Genomic DNA, 20,156 nt, shown 5'->3' with positions numbered 1-20,156 from the left:
ACGCCACAGTCTTAGCCTCTGTGACCACCAGCTTAGCCTCCTTCCTATCTGCCTTATACCTATCCATGCACACTCGCCTCTCCTCCTCACCTACTCCTCCTCACCTACTCCTCACTAACTTCAGGTACGCCGCCTTCTTTGCTTCCACTTTACCTTGGGCCACTTCATTCCACCACCAGTCTACTTTGTGCCCACCAGAGACGCCCGTCGAGACCCTTAACACCTCTCTCGCAACCTCTCTAATACAGTCTACTATCGTTGACCATATAGTGCTCGCGTCACCACTGCTCCTCCAAGCTCCCATAGCGGATAACCACCCCTCTAATGCTTGGGTTTTATCCTTAGTTAAGGCTCCCCACCTGATTCTCGATCTTCCTCGAGTAGACCTTTTCCTCCTCTTTAACATAATACCAACGTCCATCACCAAGAGCCTATGCTGCGTCGCGAGTATCTCACCCGGAATCACCTTGCAATCCTTGTACAACCCTCTGTCACACCTCCTGAGGAGGAGATAGTCAATCTGGGTCTTCGCCACCGCATTTTGAAAAGTAACCAAATGCCCCTCCCTCTTCTGAAAGCTAGAGTTCGCAATCACCAACTCAAAAGCCTTAGCGAAGTCCAATAACGATGTACCTCCTGCGTTCCTCTCCCCAAAACCAAAGCCTCTATGCACCTCGCCATAACCACCTGCGGTTGACACAATATGCCCATTGAAATCCCCTCCTATGAATAGCTTCTCAGCAGGCGGAACCTGGCGCACAATCTCATCTAACCCTTCCCAGAAGCACCGTTTAACCTCCTCATCTAGGCCCAAATGTGGCGCATAGGTGCTAACGAGGTTTAGGGTGCACTCTCCAACCACCAACTTAATAGTCATCAATCTATCATTCACTCGTCTAACCTCAACCACTGACTCTCTAAGTTCCCTATCCACCAAGATGCCCACTCCATTCTTACCTTTCTGGACTCCTGAGTACCAAAGTTTATACTCGTCCACGTCTCTCGCCCTCGACCCTACCCACCTTGTCTCCTAGACACACGCTATATTGACCCTCCTCTTCTGGAGGATCTTCACCAACTCTATAGATTTACCCGTCAATGTACCTACATTCCATGACCCAATTCTCAACCTACAGACACCCTTGTTCCTTTTACCTCCCTTGCCTCCCGCCCCACCCCCTAAACCCTGCCCTACCTCCCGCCTCCCGCCCCACCCCCCGTTCCCCCCGAGGACATGACCTCACTCGACCATCGCAGACCACAACCACTCTACCTACGACAGAGTAAGGGGAATCACTATCACACAAGGCAACAGACCAAACCAGAAGAATACAAGTTGCAACAACATGCACACTAATATGGTAAATAAACTAATACGAGGTAAGATGTCAACAATTTAACTCACATAGCAAAGAAAAACTAGAAAATGGGAGGTACCAACTCCCGCGGGCAGAAAAAATACAATAAAAATACCGATACCACGAGTACCAGATATAGAACGAAAGAACCTGGAGCAAGTTTTCCTGAAGCTTGTCGGATCTGCTCAAGAGCACTGGCAAGTCCTGCTGTGTCTCGCCTGAAAGTTGTTCGGAAGTCGCCGGAATTTACGAAACTTGCCGGCAATCTGAACACACCAGGAAATAGTCTGTCCTCGCCGGGAAGAAGATGATTGCGCAGGAATCACTCTATTTGGTGACTTCTTGAACATAGACTGATTTTCCAAAGAGATTCGTACCCTAATCTTCAGCTAAAATTCGTTCTTTAAAGGAAGAAATACTTTCTGATTTTGAGTGATTAGGGAAGAGATTTTGCTATGACACTTCGTAATAAAATGGTAAAACAATTAAGGAAAGATAAATAGAAATATTGCATAAGATAAAGAACTAAAGAGACTAAACCGGTGGAATTTAGGTATAAACCTCTTAGATTGATCGGAACAAAAATTTAACTAATGAGTATTCGCTAAAAATAGAGTTACCGGCGGTGGAGGTGTTGTGTAATCGCAAGGCTAAAGCCCGGGAACCTACCGTTGATTATGGAGTTACCTACGACGGTGAAGACAGTTCTCTGTCGTAACCCTCGATGGGAATTTTTTTTTCTTTTTTCAACCGGCCGTTGATTAGGTAAGCTTAACAATGGAGAATAATAATAAATATCTGAAATAAATAAACTACAATTCAAACAATTTCAACTCCCAAAACTCGGTAGAAATAAATCAAAAGCTCCTAAGAATTTATTCTCAATGTCTCTATATATCAAGGTCTAAATAAAATATAAGGAAGCAACATAAAATGATAGAAGGGGACTCCGGAGTCGCGGACGCTGGCAGATATACCTCAAAGTCTCCGTACGCAGGTAACTCACTGACGTCTAGGCTGGTAAGATGTACCTGGATCTGCACAAAAAGATGTGCAGAAGCGTAGTATGAGTACACTACAGCAGTACCCGGTAAGTGCCAAGCCTAACCTCGGTAGAGTAGTGACGAGGTCAGGTGAGGCCCTACTGGAATATAATAATGGAATGGTAAATTTTTTAATAATATAGTAAAATAAAATGACACTGGAAATGAATCAAATAGTATGTCACATTTAATGACACCAAATAATTGCAAATAATATCTCGTGGAATCAAAACAGAATTTCCTTCAACTTTATGAAAATCACAACAATTAATCGAAGGCAACTATGGCCATAAATCAATATTAACAAGGGCACTACCGAGGTACCGCCTCGTAGTCCCAAATTATAAATAATTTCACAATATCTCATTTTCTTATATCACCGCGGGAGCCTTCACAATGTATTTAAAGAAAATATATTTTTTCCGAAATAGCATCCCGCGTTTTAGCCACCCTTATCACACCGCATGACTTCTAGTAGTCACCCCTACTAGACACGCGTATCAAGCCACCCTTATCTCACCGCATGCGTTTCAACACCCAGACCTTATACCACCGCATGCGTATCAATATCATAATATATCACAATTTGCACCTCAAGTGCCCAATATTTCAAGAATAAATAATTCAAAAAAATAATATTCCAAATTTTTAATATGTTGCTTCAATATCAAAATTAAAAATGTCAAATACTTTATATTAATAATATTTAATTTAAAGAAAATCAACCTTCAAATAATGCAAAGTATGAAAGAAATCAAGTTTCAATTAAACAGGTACACAATTAGCAGGAAAAAGGCAAACAAATTTAAAATATATATCACAGATCAATGATGAAGAATATAACAAGATAAAATAATTTAATAAATGCGCAACAATGATCTACACAATTTAAAAATATAATCTTTCACATTAGCCCGTGTACACACTCGTCACCTCGTGTACATGACTTTCAACACATTTCAATAATCACATTAATATCAATTCTAGGAGAAATTTCCCTCACACAAGGTTAGACAAGTCACTTACCTCGACTTGCTCCAATTTAACCAAGTATTATGTTTTTTTCTCGATTTTTCGACTGCAATCGACTCGTATCTAGTCATAATTAATTCGATACAGTCAACAAAAATTATAGTAATCAATTTTATAAGAAAATATTATATTTTCATTAAAATCCGAAATTGGCTCAAAATTTGCCCGTGGGGCCCATATCTCGGAATCCGGCGAAACTTACAAAATCCGACAACCCATTAAATTACGAGTCCACCTATACCAATTTTACCAAAATCCGATAACAACTCGACCTTCAAATCTTAAATTTTTTGTTTTTGGAAGATTTTGCAAAAATCTTGATTTTTCTTCCATAAATTCACGGATTCATGATGTAAATGAGTATGGAATCATAAAATATAATCAATATAGGATAAGGCACACTTACCCCAATATTTTCCCGTAAAAATCGCCCAAAAATCGCCCAAGAACCGTGCTCCAAAAATCCAAATCGAAATGAATGAAATGACCATTTTTGGTCCTTAAGTTTCTCCCAATGCGTCACTAAAAGTCCATTTTTCGTCACTAAAAGTATATTTTTCGTCACTAAAAGTCCACCAAAAACTGCTCTACCAGCCTTCCTTCAATTGATCATAACTTTATGTACAAATGTCTAAATAATAAATGGTTTAACTTTCTGGATATTAGAATCAACCGACTACAACTTTCCCGTTTTGCAACTTTTCTGATTCCTTATGAATTACGAGATATAAGCTTCTAAAGTAGGCTCCATGCATCAGAATTTCTGGCGAAACTGCTCTACCGACCTTCATTCAATCTATCATAACATTCTGTACCAATGTCCAAATAATGAATGGTTTAACTTTATGGAAACTAGAAACAAACGACTACAACTTTTATGTGTTGCCAATTTTCCATTCTTTATGAATTAAGATCTAAAAGCTTCCAAAGTTGGCTCCACACACCAAAAAGTTCTGCAAATTTCTAGCGAAATTTCTGCAAATTTCCAGCAACCTTCTTTGTCCGAAATCTATTCCGTTTACCCTCCGAATTCCACCCTAGACCTTCAGGACCTTAACCAATTATTCCAACATGTCCCAAAATACAATACAGACTTAGTCGAGGCTTCAAACCACATCAAACAACATCAAAACGACTAATCGCACCTCAAATCAAAATCTATGAACTTTGAACTTTCAATTTCTACAAACAACACCGGAACCTATCAAATCTAGTCCAATTGACCTCAAATTTTGCACGTAAGTTATAAATGACATAACGGAGCTATGAAAATTTTTAGAATCGGATTTTGACCCCGATATCAAAAAGTCAACTCCTCGGTTAAACTTCCCAAAAATTCAACTTTCGGCATTTCAAGCCTAATTCCACTACGGACTTCCAAATAAAATTCGATCACGCTCCTAAGTCCAAAATCACCATACGGAGCTGTTGGAATTATCAAAATTCTATTTCGGGGTCATTTGCACATAATTCGACATCCGGTCACTATTTGAACTTAAACTTTAAATTTTTTATCAAAATTCCATATCTCGGGCTAGGGATCACAAAATTTGATTTCGGGCATACGCCTAAGTCCCAATTCACGATACGGACCTACCAGAACTGTCAAAATACTGTTCCGAGTCCGTTTGCTCAAAATGTTGACCAAAGTCAACTCAGTTATGTTTTAAACATCTAATTCACATTTTAATCAATTTTTCAACTGAAAACTTTTCGAAATTTTTTTTACGGACTGCACACGCAAGTCGAGTAATGGTAAATAGTGTTTAGATCACATAATTAATCATTAAATTTAAAGATGGCATTATGGGTCATCACATTTTCCACCTCTAAAACAAACGTTCGTCCTCGAACGGAGTTAGAAAAAGTACCTGAGCTGGTGAATAAGTGTGGATAACAGCTGCGTATATCATGCTCGACCTCCCAAGTCGCCTCCTCGAGCGGATGACCCCTACACTGAACCTTCACGGAAGCAATGTTCTTTGACCTCAGCTTTCGAACCTGCCTATCTAGAATATCCACTAGTTCCTCAACATAAGATAGATCCTTGTCCAACTGAACCGAACTGAAGTCTAACACATGAGACAGATCGCCGTGATATTTCCGAAGCATAAGAACATGGAATACTGAATGAACCGCAGAAAGACTAGGTGGTAGTGCAAGTCTGTAAGCCACTTCTCCAACTCTCTCAAGAATCTCAAAAGGCCCAATATACCTAGGGCTCAAATTGCCCTTCTTCTAGAACCTCATCACACCCTTCATAGGCGAAACCCGGAGCAATACCCGCTCACCAACCATGAATGCAACATCACGAACCTTCAGATTCGCATAACTCTTTTATCTAGATTGGGTTGTACGAAGTCAATCCTGAATCAACTTAACCTTTTCCAAGGCATCCTGAACCAAGTCTGTACCCAATAGCCTAGCCTCGCCCGGTTCGAACCAACCTACTGGGGACCGGCACCGCCTACCATACAAGGCCTCATACGGAGACATCTGAATGCTTGACTGGCAACTGTTGTTGTAAGAAAACTACGCAAGTGGTAAGAACTGATCCCAAGCACCCCCAAAATCTATCACACACGCACGAAGCATATCCTCCAGTATCTGAATAGTGCGTTCGGACTGCCCGTCCGTCTAAGGGTGAAATATTGTACTCAACTCTACCCGAGTACCCAACTCACGTTGTACTGCCCTCCAGAACCTTGAGGTAAACTGTGTACCCCGGTCAGAGATGATAGATACTGGTACACCGTGAAGTCTGACAATCTCGCGAATATATATCTGAGCCAGCTGCTCTAAAGAGTAAGTAGTAATCACAGGAATGAAATGAGCTGATTTGGTCAGCCTATCCACAATCACCCAAACTGCAACAAACTTCCGGTGAGTCCGTGGGAGCCCAACAACGAAATCCATAGTGATCCGCTCCCATTTCCATTCTGGAATCTCTAACTTCTGAAGTAATCCACCCGGTCGCTGATGCTCATATTTCACCTGTTGACAATTTAGACACCGAGATACATACCCCACTATGTCTTTCTTCATCCGCCTCCACTAATAGTATTGTCTCAAGTCCTGATACATCTTTGCAGCACCCGGATGAATGGAGTACCGCAAATTGTGAGCCTCCTGGAGAATCAACTCACGCAAGCCATCCACATTAGGCACACATAGCCTGCCTTGCATTTGTAATACATCGTCATCTCCAATAGTGACTTCCTTGGCATCACCGTGCTGAACTGTATCCTTAAGGACAAGCAGATGGGGATCATCATACTGGCGTTCCCTGATACGATCATAAAGAGAAGACTGAGAAAGCACGCAAGCTAAAACTCGACTCGGCTCGGAAACATCCAATTTAACAAACTGGTTGGCCAAGGCCTGAACATCCAAGGCCAAAGGTTTCTCTGTTATCGGTAAATATGCTAAGATGCCCAAACTCTCCGCCTTACGACTCAAGGCATCGGCCAGCACATTGTCCTTCCCAGGATGATAGAGAATGGTGATATCATAATCCTTAAGCAACACCAACTACCGCAAGTTAAGATCCTTCTGTTTAAACAGATACTGTAAACTCCGGTGATCGGTGTAGATCTCACAATGGACACCGTACAAATAATGCCGCCAAAATTTTAAGGCATGAACAATAGCTGCTAACTCCAGGTCATGTACATGATAATTCATCTCATGCACTTTTAACTGTCGAGACGCGTAGGCAATTACCCTACCGTCTTACATCAACATTGCGCCGAGACCAATACGCGACACATCACAATACACAGTATAAGACCTTGAACCTGTAGGTAATACCAACATTGGGGCTGTAGTCAAAGCTGTCTTGAGCTTTTGGAAGCTCTCCTCACATTCCTCAGTCCATCTGAACGGAGTACCCTTCTGGGTCAATCTGGTCTTAATAGTTGTTCATAATCAATTACAGAATCGTCAATTAACTTCATGTTAACAAAAATCTCATTTCAAACTTTCACAATACTGATAACGAGACACGAGGCATGAAGACCTCAAAATTATTTACCCGAATTAATGAGTCACATTTAACGACACCTGGGCGGGAACCTATCTCGTAGGTTAAAACTCAATAAATACAACACAAATTTGACAACTATGCACAGAGAATTTCATATAAGAATTTTCAAATAAGCCTAACAGGCATGACTCTCTATTAGTACTATAGTATAAATTTAATTTCACAATGGAGAACTTAAACACAAGAATTTTCCTCACAAGTATCTCGTCCTTATATAACTTCTACCGCAGCTCGTAGCCTGGTTTAAACATATCAATTTATATAAAAATGTGAGGATCTTGTCCTCAGTTCTGAATCACAAGTAATATGCACATCGTGCCAATTGAAAATTTCCATTTTCTCCTTTTAAATAATTTTGGTTACACCAAATCACAACACATAATGAACCCCACACTGGTAGGGCATATAATTCACAATTTGTAATTAATTATTCATAATTTACATCAAAATTTATCGAAATGAGTAACAGAAAGCCACATTTAGCCTCGCAGCTCTTATTAGTGACCAACACAAAATGATAGGCGTAGTTATCTCCATAAAATCTCCCAACAGGGTAAACACATAAGTAGATTATAGAATTATGAAGCTCACTCATAAGTGGAGCACAATAGGAGGACTCGTTTCGATATTGAGAACCGAATCAAGTTAAGGAAATTATTCCTTTATATTAAATCGAGGTCGTACCTGTAACGACACCATCTGATGTAGCGACCTCCGCAATACCGTAAAATAAATATATCAGCGGCTGGGTCTCCACCTCTAGGACGCCTTCTACCCGTCTGTCCTCCACCCCTAACAGGTCGTGTGGGTGGTGTAGTAACTACAATGGGACACGTAGCCTGAGTGATTTGATGAAATAAGTCTCTCCCAAGTTTTTGACAATTTTTCTCATGATGTGCCTAGTATCACTGTATTCATAACAACCCCTTGGCGAGTTAGGCTGCCCATATTGAGTCTGTGCCAGATAACTGGAATAAACATTGTAGGAACTCATGTCGGTGGTGCATTAAAAGAACTTACTGGAGCACCCCGAGTAATCCGATGTGCGGACTGGGCTGGCCGACTGCCCGAGCCCCTTACATAATAATTTATACTTGCAGAGTAGAATCCACTGAATCCCCCAGAACCTCGAGACGTCTTGGTCTCCTTAGGTTTCCTTTTTTCCTCACCCCGAACACATTCTAATATCTTGGCAATTTGTACAACTAGCAGAAATGAAGTATCAGCTTGTAGCTCCCGAGTCGTACAAAATTTTACGATCATAATTAAGTCCTTTAATGAGTTTGTGGACTCGCCCTCTGGCTGTAGGAAGCAAAGTAGGAGTATGACGGGCTAACTTATTGAACTTGATGGCATATTCTGACATCGTCAATGGTGACATGACACAACCGTTCAAACCCTATGCGCCACGCATTACGGAGAGTTTAAAAAACAAACTGATTCAAAAGCATTTGTGAGAACTAAGCCAAGTGGGCGGTGTTGCATTGGCTGGTCTGTTCTCTTCATAGGCTTGCCACGAATACCAGTGGAGAATTATCTCTCCCAAGGCGAATTTCTTCTTTTGTTATACTGACTCTACACTGTTGAGCCGACCAATTTCTTAACATACTATTCGACTCTTCTTTGGGGTAACCCTTACCCCTATTTATACATAACGATCACAAAAGTAGAGCTCCATACAGACAAATCTTGTCACGAACCGCATAGTCCAGACTCTCGTCAACAAGTGTACTTACTCCGAAGCACCCCAAAATCCGCAACAGTGACGCCCACGCTGAGTAGACCTTCTACAAATTTAGAGTTGTTTCTATAACTCTTTTGGTATCGGTAGAAATAAATCACAAGCTTCTAACAATTTATTCTCAATGTCTCTATATATCAAGGTCTAAATAAAATATAAGAAGGCAACATAAAATGATAGAAGGGGACTCCAGAGTCTGCGGACGCTGGCAGATATACCTCGAAGTCTCCGTACGCAGGTAACTCACTGACGTCTAGGCTGGTAAGATGTACCTGGATCTGCACAAAAAGATGTGCAGAAGCGTAGTATGAGTACACTACAGCGGTACCCAGTAAGTGCCAAGCCTAACCTCGGTAGAGTAGTGACGAGGTCAAGTGAGGCCCTACTGGAATATAATAATGGAATGGTAAAATATTTAACAATATAGTAAAATAAAATGACACTAGAAATGAATCAAATAGTATGTCACATTTAATGACACCAAATAATTGCAAATAATATCTCGTGGAATCAAAACAGAATTTCCTTCAACTTTATGAAAATCACAACAATTAATCGAAGGCAACTATGGCCATAAATCAATATTAACAAGGGCACTACCGAGGTACCGCCTCGTAGTCCCAAATTATAAATAATTTCACAATATCTCATTTCCTTATATCACCGCGGGAGCCTTCACAATTTATTTAAAGAAAATATTTTTTTTCCGAAATAGCATCCCGCGTTTTAGCCACCCTTATCACACCGCATGACTTCTAGTAGTCACCCCTACTAGCCACGCGTATCAAGCCACCCTTATCTCACCGCATGCGTTTCAACACCCAGACCTTATACCACCGCATGCGTATCAATATCACAATATATCACAATTTGCACCTCAAGTGCCCAATATTTCAATTTTCCACGAAAATAAAATCTAACGGAAATATTCAAGAATAAATAATTCAGAAAAATAATATTCCAAATTTTTAATATGTTGCTTCAATATCAAAATTAAAAATGTCAAATACTTTATATTAATAATATTTAATTTAAAGAAAATCAACCTTCAAATAATGCACAGTATGAAAGAAATCAAGTTTCAATTAAACAGGTAAAACAATTAGCAGGAAAAAGGCAAACAAATTTAAAATATATATCGCAGATCAATGATGAAGAATATAACAAGATAAAATAATTTAATAAATGCGCAACAATGATATACACAATTTAAAAATATAATCTTTCACATTTAGCCCGTGTACATACTCGTCACCTCGTGTACATGACTTTCAACACATTTCAATAATCACATTAATATCAATTCTAGGAGAAATTTCCCCCACACAAGGTTAGACAAGTCACTTACCTCGACTTGCTCCAATTTAACCAAGTATTATGTTTTTTCCTCGATTTTTCGACTCCGATCGACTCGTATCTAGTCATAATTAATTCGATACAGTCAACAAAAATTATAGTAATCAATTTCATAAGAAAATATTACATTTTCATTAAAATTCAAAATTAGTTCAAAATTTGCCCGTGGGGTCCACATCTCGGAATCCGGCGAAACTTACAAAATCCGATAACCCATTCAATTGCGAGTCCACCCATACCAATTTTACTAAAATCCGATAACAACTCGACCTCCAAATTTTAAATTTTTATTTTTGAAAGATTTTGCAAAAATCTTGATTTTTCTTGCATAAATTCACGGATTCATGATGTAAATGAGTATGATATCATGAAATATAATAAATAAAGGATAAGGAATATTTACCTCAATGTTTTCCCGAGAAAATCGCCCAAGAACCGTGCTCCAAAAATTCAAAACGAAATGAATGAAATGATCATTTTTTGTCCTTAAGTTTCTGTCAATCCGTCATTAAAAGTCCATTTTTCGTCACTAAAAGTCCATTTTTCATCACGAAAAGTCCACCAAAAACTGCTCTACCAGCCTTCTTTCAATTGATCATAACTTTATGTACAAATATCCAAATTATAAATGGTTTAACTTTCTGGAAATTAGAATCAACCGACTACAACTTTTCTGTTTTGCAACGTTTCGGATTCCTTATGAATTGCGAGATATAAGATTCCAAAGTAGGCTCCATGCATCAGAATTTTTGGCAAAACTGCTCTATCGGCCTTCATTCAATCTATCATAACTTTCTGTACTAATGTTCAAATAATGTATGGTTTAACTTTCTGGAAACTAGAAACAAACGACTACAACTTTATGTGTTGCCAATTTTCCGATTCTTTATGAATTAAGATCTAAAAGCTTCGAAAGTTGGCTCTACACACCAAAATTTTCTGCAAATTTCTGGCGAAATTTCTGCAAATTTCCCGCAACCTTCTTTGTCCGAAATCCATTCCGTTACCTTCCGAATTCCACCCTAGACCTTCAGGACCTTAACCAATTATTCCAACATGTCCCTAAATATAATACAAACTTAGTCGAGGCTTCAAACCACATCAAAACGACTAATCGCACCTCAAATCAAAATCTATGAACTTTGAACTTTCAATTTCTACAAACAACACCGGAACCTATCAAATCCAGTCCAATTAACCTCAAATTTTGCACGCAGGTTATAAATAATATAACGGAGCTATGAAAATTTTCAGAATCGGATTTTGACCCCGATATAAAAAAGTCAACCCATCGGTTAAACTTCCCAAAAAATTCAACTTTCGACATTTCAAGCCTAATTCCACTACGGACTTCCAAATAAAATTCGATCACGCTCCTACGTCCAAAATCACCATACGGAGGTGTTGGAATTATCAAAATTCTATTTCGGGGTCATTTGCACATAATTCGACATCCGGTCACTATTTAAACTTAAACTTTAAATTTTTCATCAAAATTTTATATCTCGGGCTAGGGATCTCTGAATTTGATTCCGGGTATACGCTTAAGTCCCAATTCACGATACGGACCTACCGGAACTGTCAAAATACTGATCCGAGTCCGTTTGCTCAAAATGTTGACCAAAGTCAACTCAATTATGTTTTAAACATCTAATTCATATTTTAATCAATTTTTCAACTGAAAACTTTCTGGAAAATTTTTTATGGACTGCACACGCAAGTCGAGTAATGGTAAATAGTACTTAGATCACATAATTAATAATTAAATTTAAAGATGATATTTTGGATCATCACACATGGTCACCGCCTTGGTTCCCACCCTTCCATGCGTTGGTCGCACTCAAATTCACAATCGGAATCGCAGTTTTTGCTCTCCTCCCTATGGCGGCGTACATTTAGGCTAACGTGCGCTGAGAGAGTTTCAAACCGTCCATCCTGTTAACAACAATCTCATCTACATTGTATTTTGCTACTGATAATCACTGGAATACCTTGTGTCTTGCTAGTGAATATGCTGGAAATGATTTAGTTTCAATAGGAGTAACATAATAGATTTGAAAATTAGAATTTTGAGTTTAAATGCCTATTAACTTGTAACTGTTTTCATAATTTCAAGACCCAAGAAATTTTTTAATGCTTTATTAATTTTAAACCTAATATATAAATATATTTTTCACATGTAAATTTATTCGGTATAGTTCAGTATATTTTCGGTTTATTTTCATAAAATTTAAAATATACCCTAATTATCGATATAGTTATAAATTTATATAAAATCTATGATTTTATTAAAAAAACTTAAAAATCGGTATGATATGGTTCCGTTCGTTGATTAAGTCAGTTTTTAAATATGAACACAATGATAAGTTGAAAGAGAGGAGATATTATGTGACACCAATATAAAAAAGAATTGAAGCGTGGGCATATTTTTAAAAGGGCATTGACTAAATAAGATAAAGAAGGGTGCTGATTTCACCTAGCCGATACGTGTCTACTTTCCATATGTGTGAAGGACTTGAATCTTGATCGGCTGTTATAGTACCGACCACAAATTTAATTTTCTTTCTTATTTAGCAGTTATTATACAAATTATCAGGTGAAAAAGAAAAAGAGAAGAAATTTGTGGTAGATTATAAAATCAGAAGTCAGTAGTATTAGTAGTGGTGCTGTGTGGTTGGTGGTGAGAAAAACAGAGAGATAGAGAGAGGAGTTATGGTAATGGAGACAGCCATTTGTGGCCGAGTTGCTCTTTCTCCCCATCAAATCTTTCAACCAAAACCTGGTAAACCACCCATCTTTCTCTCTCTAAAGTATGTTAATTGTTTGATTGTTGAATCATTATTGTTGTTTCACCAAGAATTGCTCGTTCTTTCCAATAATTGTGGCAATTCTAATTGGCGTAGTTAGTTTTCTTGAATGTTCCTGGACTGTTTTTGTTTGAAAATTTGTGGATTATTCTTGTTTTCCTGAGGTGGAGTTCGTGGATTCTTAACTTTAGAGTGAAAAAGGAGAGAAAAAGTTACTGTCTGAATTGGATTTTAAAACCCCGATACATAGTGAATACCCTAAAGTACCAGTAGACACTCCAATACGGCAATACAGGAAAAGAGAGTGTCAATTGGGAGCTCGGGGTAGGGGCCTAGGGGGTGGGGGTGGACGGGGTGTAGGGATAGGGCTCTTGATGATATTCATCTTCCTGAGACATTCATAACAACTTCAATAAAGAGTAAAATTGAACTTTGAACTTTTACTAGGGAATAAATGGGACTCTTTTTTTACTAGAAAGGTCTGAAATATGTGAGAGAAGCATGAAAGTCCAAGTTGAAGGGCTGATTGTTTATCGGTATCTCTGGCTAGTCGATCATCGTTACCTAGTCAGTAATTCTTTTAGAAAATGTTGAACGTTCTTCCATTTGAAACTAGTAAAGTACGCAGTTGGTCTAACAGAAATGTATTGATTTCGAGATATCATGGATGTAACAAATATTTTTTAAGAGTATCAATTCACTAAGTAGGAAATTAATTTGTATCTAATGTATAGATGATTAGAGTAGGTGTATATAAGATGGAGAACTGATGAATCACCATTGTGCTCTTCATGAATTTTGACTCTCATATGTTTGTAACTTGGCATAAGATTGAACTATCTGCGGGCTATGTGATACAGGAGATACGAAACCTCGTCAAAAACAATGGACAAATCGGAACACATTAATGGCAATGCCTATAGCAGGAGTAGGCAAAGGTGGTGGGTTGTTGGAGAAGCCTGTTATAGAGAAAACAACTCCTGGGCGTGAATCTGAATTCGACTTGAGGTATGGATTCCTCAAATGTGAAGTATGTGTTGTTACAATGAACTCAGGTTACAAAGGCTTTATTGTTCTTTCATGAGTCCAAAATTTTTTAGTCTTCTCTTTCACATTGATGTGATTTCTGCCAGGAGACATCTCAACTACTTCACACAATGGATAACAGTTTGTTCTTCTCTTTTTATTCTTCCTGAAAAGCAAAGTTGAGTGGAACCGTGCCCATAATGTAGACAACGAAATAAATTAGCGTCTCATAAGAGCACTATAGAGTTAGTCATTAATTGAAGTTAAGTAATACTAACTCCAATCTTGTAACTTCAGAAGAACATCCCCTCTCTCTTCCTAACTCTTCTCCAAAGAGAAAAGGAAAAGAACTTCTTCTCTCTTCTTTATGTACGGTTGATGAAAGCAAGCATGCATACATGCTGATCATGTTGGGGTCGCATCCATATATACATCCACATGTGTTTGTTCATTCATTAGTTGTTATATTCTTGTTTAGCAGACCTGTTACTATTTCCTTTCCTGCGACTACATTTCCCTTATTAAAAAGTAAAAGCAAAAACTCCCTGAAATGTTTTCTATAGATATGACTGGTCAGTTATTTTTTGTCATATATATTAGGGCATTGCGTCCTTTCTCACCAAATCTAGAAGAAGACTTTTCATGCTTTGCTCTCCATCCTCTTTATATTGTCTTTGCAAACTGGCATACCCCCAAGCAAAATGGACTGTAAAATCCCAGCCACCACAGCATCCAGCCTTCGCCTCTAGTAACCTATTTTAACCAACACCAGTCACATGTTTTGCCACCTTACACAGTGACAACCTAATCAATTCCAGAGTCCTAATTTCCCCCGTTTAAAAAACCACAGTTCATGTGATTATCTGTCAGGAGTCGCGACTCCAATCAAAAGAACCCTTAAATTTTTAAAATGGAAAAATGAATTTTCAACTCCCTGAACAATCATGTGATCTTTAAGCACTATAGACATGTGCGGGGCTCTTAGAGTTGTACGTTACTCAAATATTGCTTGCTTGTTGTTAAGGTGATGTGTAAGTAAGCTGTACAACAGGGATAAAGAGGAAGATGGGAAGGGAACAAAGAGGAGAAAGAAACAAAATTGGCAGCAATTCAAGTAGGGATGGCAATGTGGCGGTGCAGGTGCGGGGCGGGGCGGGTCAACATAACAACAAATTCAGTTTTTTGCGGGTGCGGGTTAAGATTTAAAATTTTCAAATAAGTACAACTTTTCAGCTATCGATCACTAATATTCAACCAAGAGATATTTTTTTTCCAGTATTGGACTTATAATTCCGTTCTCCTACGAATTGGATCATTGTAGTCTCAAATTGATTTAGTTTTTTAAATTGATTCATAGTAGACGTCTATTCAGTTTATTGTAAATATGAATGATTCTGCTAATTGCATCACTGGGAAGAAGAGCTGCTTGTTTTATATTTTATTTACTGCTCCAAAGTCTCACTTTTAACTATATAGTTAATTTGTTTTAAGCTAAGTTCAGGTATTTGATCTCATTACATTGTACAATCTGAATTATATATTAGAACTCCCTAGTTATGCATATTTAAAATATGACTTCCTTGGTTTGCCACTGGATTCTGATAGAAACTTTTACATTAGCAATGACATATATAAACATAACTGAAAAGACAAAAATAAAAATAAGACAAATTGGAAAAAAAAAAGAAGAGGAAAATTTTGCGGGGCGGGGCGGGTAACGCGGGTGTGGATGCGGGGTGGGTGGATGTGGGTAAAAATGCAATGCGGGGAGGGTTGAAATTTTGCGGGTTAAGGTAGAACCCGTCCCGCACCCGCACCGTTTGCCATCTCTAAATCTGGAGTATTTTCTTTAGGGAGCACCGTAGAATTTTCCTTTAGGCAAGAAGACCAATATATCTCACACTAAGCACAGAGGCTGTATTTACTGTTTATTTCTCATGGATAAGTTATATAAGAGTTGAATATGGCTCAGATCCCAAAGCAGACCAGAAACTTTCCTGTTGATGATTACATTGCTTTATTTATTTAAAATAAAAAACTTTCCTGCTGATGAGAGCTGCATATCAAGAGAACTGCATGTAGGTATCTGGCTGTATTGCTTTACCTTCTGGGTGAAATGCAATGATTAATAAAACTTAATGTACAAAGAACATGCAATGATTGACAATCTATTAGTACTATAATCTGTGTCTTCCTTTTGCAGAAAATCAAGGAAGATTTCCCCGCCCTATCGTGTGATGCTGCACAATGACAATTTCAACAAGAGGGAGTATGTAGTTCAAGTACTCATGAAGGTTATACCAGGGATGACGGTCGACAATGCTGTTAATATCATGCAAGAGGCGCATTACAATGGTCTTGCGGTGGTGATAATCTGTGCTCAAGTTGATGCAGAAGAGCATTGCACGCAGCTAAGAGGCAATGGTCTGCTAAGCTCCATTGAGCCTGCCAGTGGAGGTTGTTGAAAAAAATGAACCTGATCGGTGGAGGCTACACTTTGCATAGATATTGTACATAAATGTTGAGAATGGCATAGTAAGTACCGCATTACCTCTAGATCATATTACCCGTGAACAATTTCAGCACCGGAGATCAATGAGTTTGTATACTAGAAATATATCAATCAATTAATCAACTATGCCTCAATCCCGAATAGTTGGGTCAATCCCTAATATGCATCCTCTATCCCTAATCTCTTCTATCCAAGTCGATTTTATTCATTTCATACTAATCCCATTCCTATAGTTTAATCCGGAAATGAAAGAAAGTCTACCGAAAGCCCTTGGTACTTGTCTGATCAATCACACTGATAGCTTCAATAGTTCACTGAAATTTATGGATATCACCTATGTGAATTTTTTGCTCTCTTTGAAGTTTTTATGTTTTGTATTACTAGAAATAGAAGAAAGAGTAGAAAGATTTACCTTCAGGCGTGAGTCTGAGGACCTAGCATTTTATGCTAGATACTGAAGAATGTGTTTAATGTTGAATTCTTAAAGAATTGGTTGAATAAGATACAACAACAACATACCCAGTATTATCCCACGTTTGGGGAGGGTAGTGTGCACGCAGACCTTACCCCTACCTTGTGAAGATAGAGATCTTGTTTCCAATAGACCCTCGGCTCAGGAGAGCATAAGCACCATAATGAAAAAATAGACAAGAAGGGACATCACCAAAAAGCAATGTAAAAGCAGCATAAAAAACAACACGGTAATAAGATAACCAAACTGAAAGAAAATGACGGTTAGTCATAGAAACCTACTACCAACAGAATGCGAGAGTGCGTACTAATATTGCCGGTATGAACAATCTAGATCACCTACCCTACTACCCTAATCCTTGACCTCCACACCTTCTTATCAAGGGTCATGTCCTCGGTCAGCTGAAGCTGCGCCAAGCTCTTCTTCGGTCTACCTCTCCGTAGGCCCTCCAATATCAACCTCTCACACCTCCACACTAGGGTCCTCCTCGCATGTCAAAACCACCTAAGCATCGCTTCCCGTTTCTTGTCTTCAATAGGGGCCACATATATTTAATAAAATTAAATAAAAGAGTCTAATATTAAAAATGGCTAATTAGTCAAATTGTAAGATTTTATATTAATAATAAATAGGGTATAAGAATTGTTACGAAATTAAAATAAGGGAGATAGACGTTATATCATAAACCACGAGGGAGATCAGTGTGATGGAGCGAAACCTAAAGAGAAGTATATGAGATTATCCAAAATTAGTCTTGTCATATGGCCATATTCATTAAAACTATTTGCATTCTATATCATAACAATCTCGCTAAGGAGAAAGATCAAATATTACTTTCACAAAAACATAATGTAACGTATTTCAGACCTAAATCTTTTGTGCTCTTGATTCATATTTCTCAACAGATATTCCTTTTAAGTTTCGTCACAAAGCTACACAATTCATCTTTAAGTATCTCATGGGTGCCATTGAGGCTCGGTGGTCACCATATCTTTTGCCACAAATAAGATTAGAGTAGTGGTTGCAATGTCAACCCATAATTACTTGATCCGTCCAACCCGCCCGTGATAAACCCATATTCAACCCGCCCACTTTAAATATGGGTTAATATGGGCTAACCCGTTTTTGACCCACAATAAAATGGGTAAAAACGGGTTGGATGTGGGTTAAATGCGGTATTTGTTTACCCATGTATGATTGTTTCCTTGTTTGTAATTTCTCGTTGACCTCACAAAGCAAAAGTCTGGGTATCCATATTTCCATTCATATCAACCTTATCTCCAATAAAGCAATTTTATAAAGAATACAAAATGTTCATCACAAGTGTTTTGCCAGTTTATATTTCTATGCTTTTATCTTGTTACGATAAATTCCATAATTATGCAGTTTGCAATTTTTATAAGATTATTTTATGATGATATTATAAATTATATTATGAAAATACTTATCCTTTCAATCTATTAGTTATACATGTACGATGCAAACTAAGTTTTGGATACAAATCGGTAAATCTTATGCTGGGAAGAGTTTTTTTAATCTTGGATTGTATATAATTTCGAAAGTAAATTTCAGCAATTGAAACGAGCTTTTGACGTAAGTTTGTGTTTCATGTTCTTCTATTCACTAAAATAGTTCTTATATCTCTTATTGAGTGATTCATTGTTCACCGAAAATATAATGAATTCTCACTCATGTATAAAATGGATCAACCCGTTTTTTACCCAACCCATTAGTCACTCGACCCGTTTTGACCCGCATAAATATGGGCGAGTGGGGTTGTGACTCATATTTTACTTGACCCGTTATCAACCCGCCCAATTGCCATCACTATCTTACATCTTGCAAGTTTATTTAACTATATCGACTCAAAGACTTTCATGCGCTCCATTACAAAATAAACTTTATAATTTGGAAGATTCATATTTTAGAAAATTACTAGTGCCTGAAAAATATATATGAGTGACCAGTATGTAAAAGACTTACACAATGTGTTTACCCTTAAAACAGATAACAATTTAATTTGTACGCGATTTTAAGGATATGTGGATTGATTCAATAAAAAAAATCAAAAATGTTAGATAAACGAATTAAAGACAAAATGAATAATAAACAAATTGTAGTGTTACGGCCAGGCTCGAAGTTAGGTTAAACAATGGTTTTGCCCTTAATCGGACCCTTGGTTCGAAGCCAATTGTGAATGAAGAACAACAATAAAGCAAGAACTTTTTAATAGCTAGGAAGCAGAAAAATAAATTTGTATTGCCTTGGTTTGCGTGTTACAAATGTGTCTTATCAATAAAAAAAACTTTTCCTTTATATAGTAGGAGAGTTTCATACTAGTACAAGTCTAAAAAAGATAAAAATTTTCCTCTCTAGTTAATTACTAATCCGTAACTGTTATCGAGCGAGATCTGCGCCGTGATATCCGGTCGGTTGCGGATATCACGACCCTCTATTTGTCGCTTATAACCGTACATTGTGTTTTTTGAAGTGTCAGAAGTCGCCCCGAGTCCGGGATACATTGTTTTATCAGGTCTAATGGAAAGCACTCCGCTCACTTTTCACGGGCCTTGATACAAAGAGTTCTCAGCTTCGATTTCGATCTCATATATTCAGGATCTTACTTCATTTGATTTATCGGGAGATCGGCGTGTGCGTTATCCCCGATTTCACCCGTATATAGATAGTCCCCTCGTTTCCATAGAGTAGGTTTGTCAAAACGATGGGAAACGATAGATGAACCCCGGTTCCTTCCTTCGTATAT

The 20,156-nt window shown here is 38.1% G+C and overlaps 2 protein-coding genes across 2 annotated transcripts; one reads left to right on the top strand and one right to left on the bottom strand.

Moving 5' to 3' along the window:
- Positions 1-100: 100 nt before the first annotated feature.
- LOC138908586 (uncharacterized) lies at positions 101-877 on the bottom strand. Its single transcript, XM_070199263.1, has 2 exons — positions 554-877; positions 101-397 (listed from the first exon to the last, which is right to left on the bottom strand). Exons 1-2 carry the CDS (start codon positions 875-877, stop codon positions 101-103), a joined length of 621 nt encoding a protein of 206 aa, XP_070055364.1.
- Positions 878-12,950: 12,073 nt separating this feature from the next.
- Positions 12,951-17,061, top strand: LOC104117521 (ATP-dependent Clp protease adapter protein CLPS1, chloroplastic). Its single transcript, XM_009628585.4, has 3 exons — positions 12,951-13,357; positions 14,243-14,390; positions 16,612-17,061. The coding sequence occupies exons 1-3, from the start codon at positions 13,288-13,290 to the stop codon at positions 16,871-16,873; spliced, it is 480 nt and encodes a 159-aa protein (XP_009626880.1). The 5' UTR covers positions 12,951-13,287; the 3' UTR covers positions 16,874-17,061.
- Positions 17,062-20,156: the final 3,095 nt, after the last annotated feature.

Source organism: Nicotiana tomentosiformis, chromosome 3, assembly GCF_000390325.3.
Source record: "Nicotiana tomentosiformis chromosome 3, ASM39032v3, whole genome shotgun sequence".
NCBI lineage: Eukaryota > Viridiplantae > Streptophyta > Magnoliopsida > Solanales > Solanaceae > Nicotiana > Nicotiana tomentosiformis.
The sequence above is the reverse complement of the archived record's forward strand: the minus strand, read 5'-3'. Positions and strand labels throughout refer to the sequence as shown.

Coding starts and splice junctions, on each gene's coding strand:
- LOC138908586 (XM_070199263.1), bottom strand. CDS start 877: ATGACTATTAAGTTGGTGGTTGGAGAGTGCACCCTAAACCTCGTTAGC. Junction 398..553: donor AGAAGAGGGAGGGGCATTTG/GTTACTTTTCAA, acceptor ATTATGTTAAAG/AGGAGGAAAAGGTCTACTCG.
- LOC104117521 (XM_009628585.4), top strand. CDS start 13,288: ATGGTAATGGAGACAGCCATTTGTGGCCGAGTTGCTCTTTCTCCCCAT. Junction 13,358..14,242: donor AATCTTTCAACCAAAACCTG/GTAAACCACCCA, acceptor TATGTGATACAG/GAGATACGAAACCTCGTCAA. Junction 14,391..16,611: donor GAATCTGAATTCGACTTGAG/GTATGGATTCCT, acceptor TTCCTTTTGCAG/AAAATCAAGGAAGATTTCCC.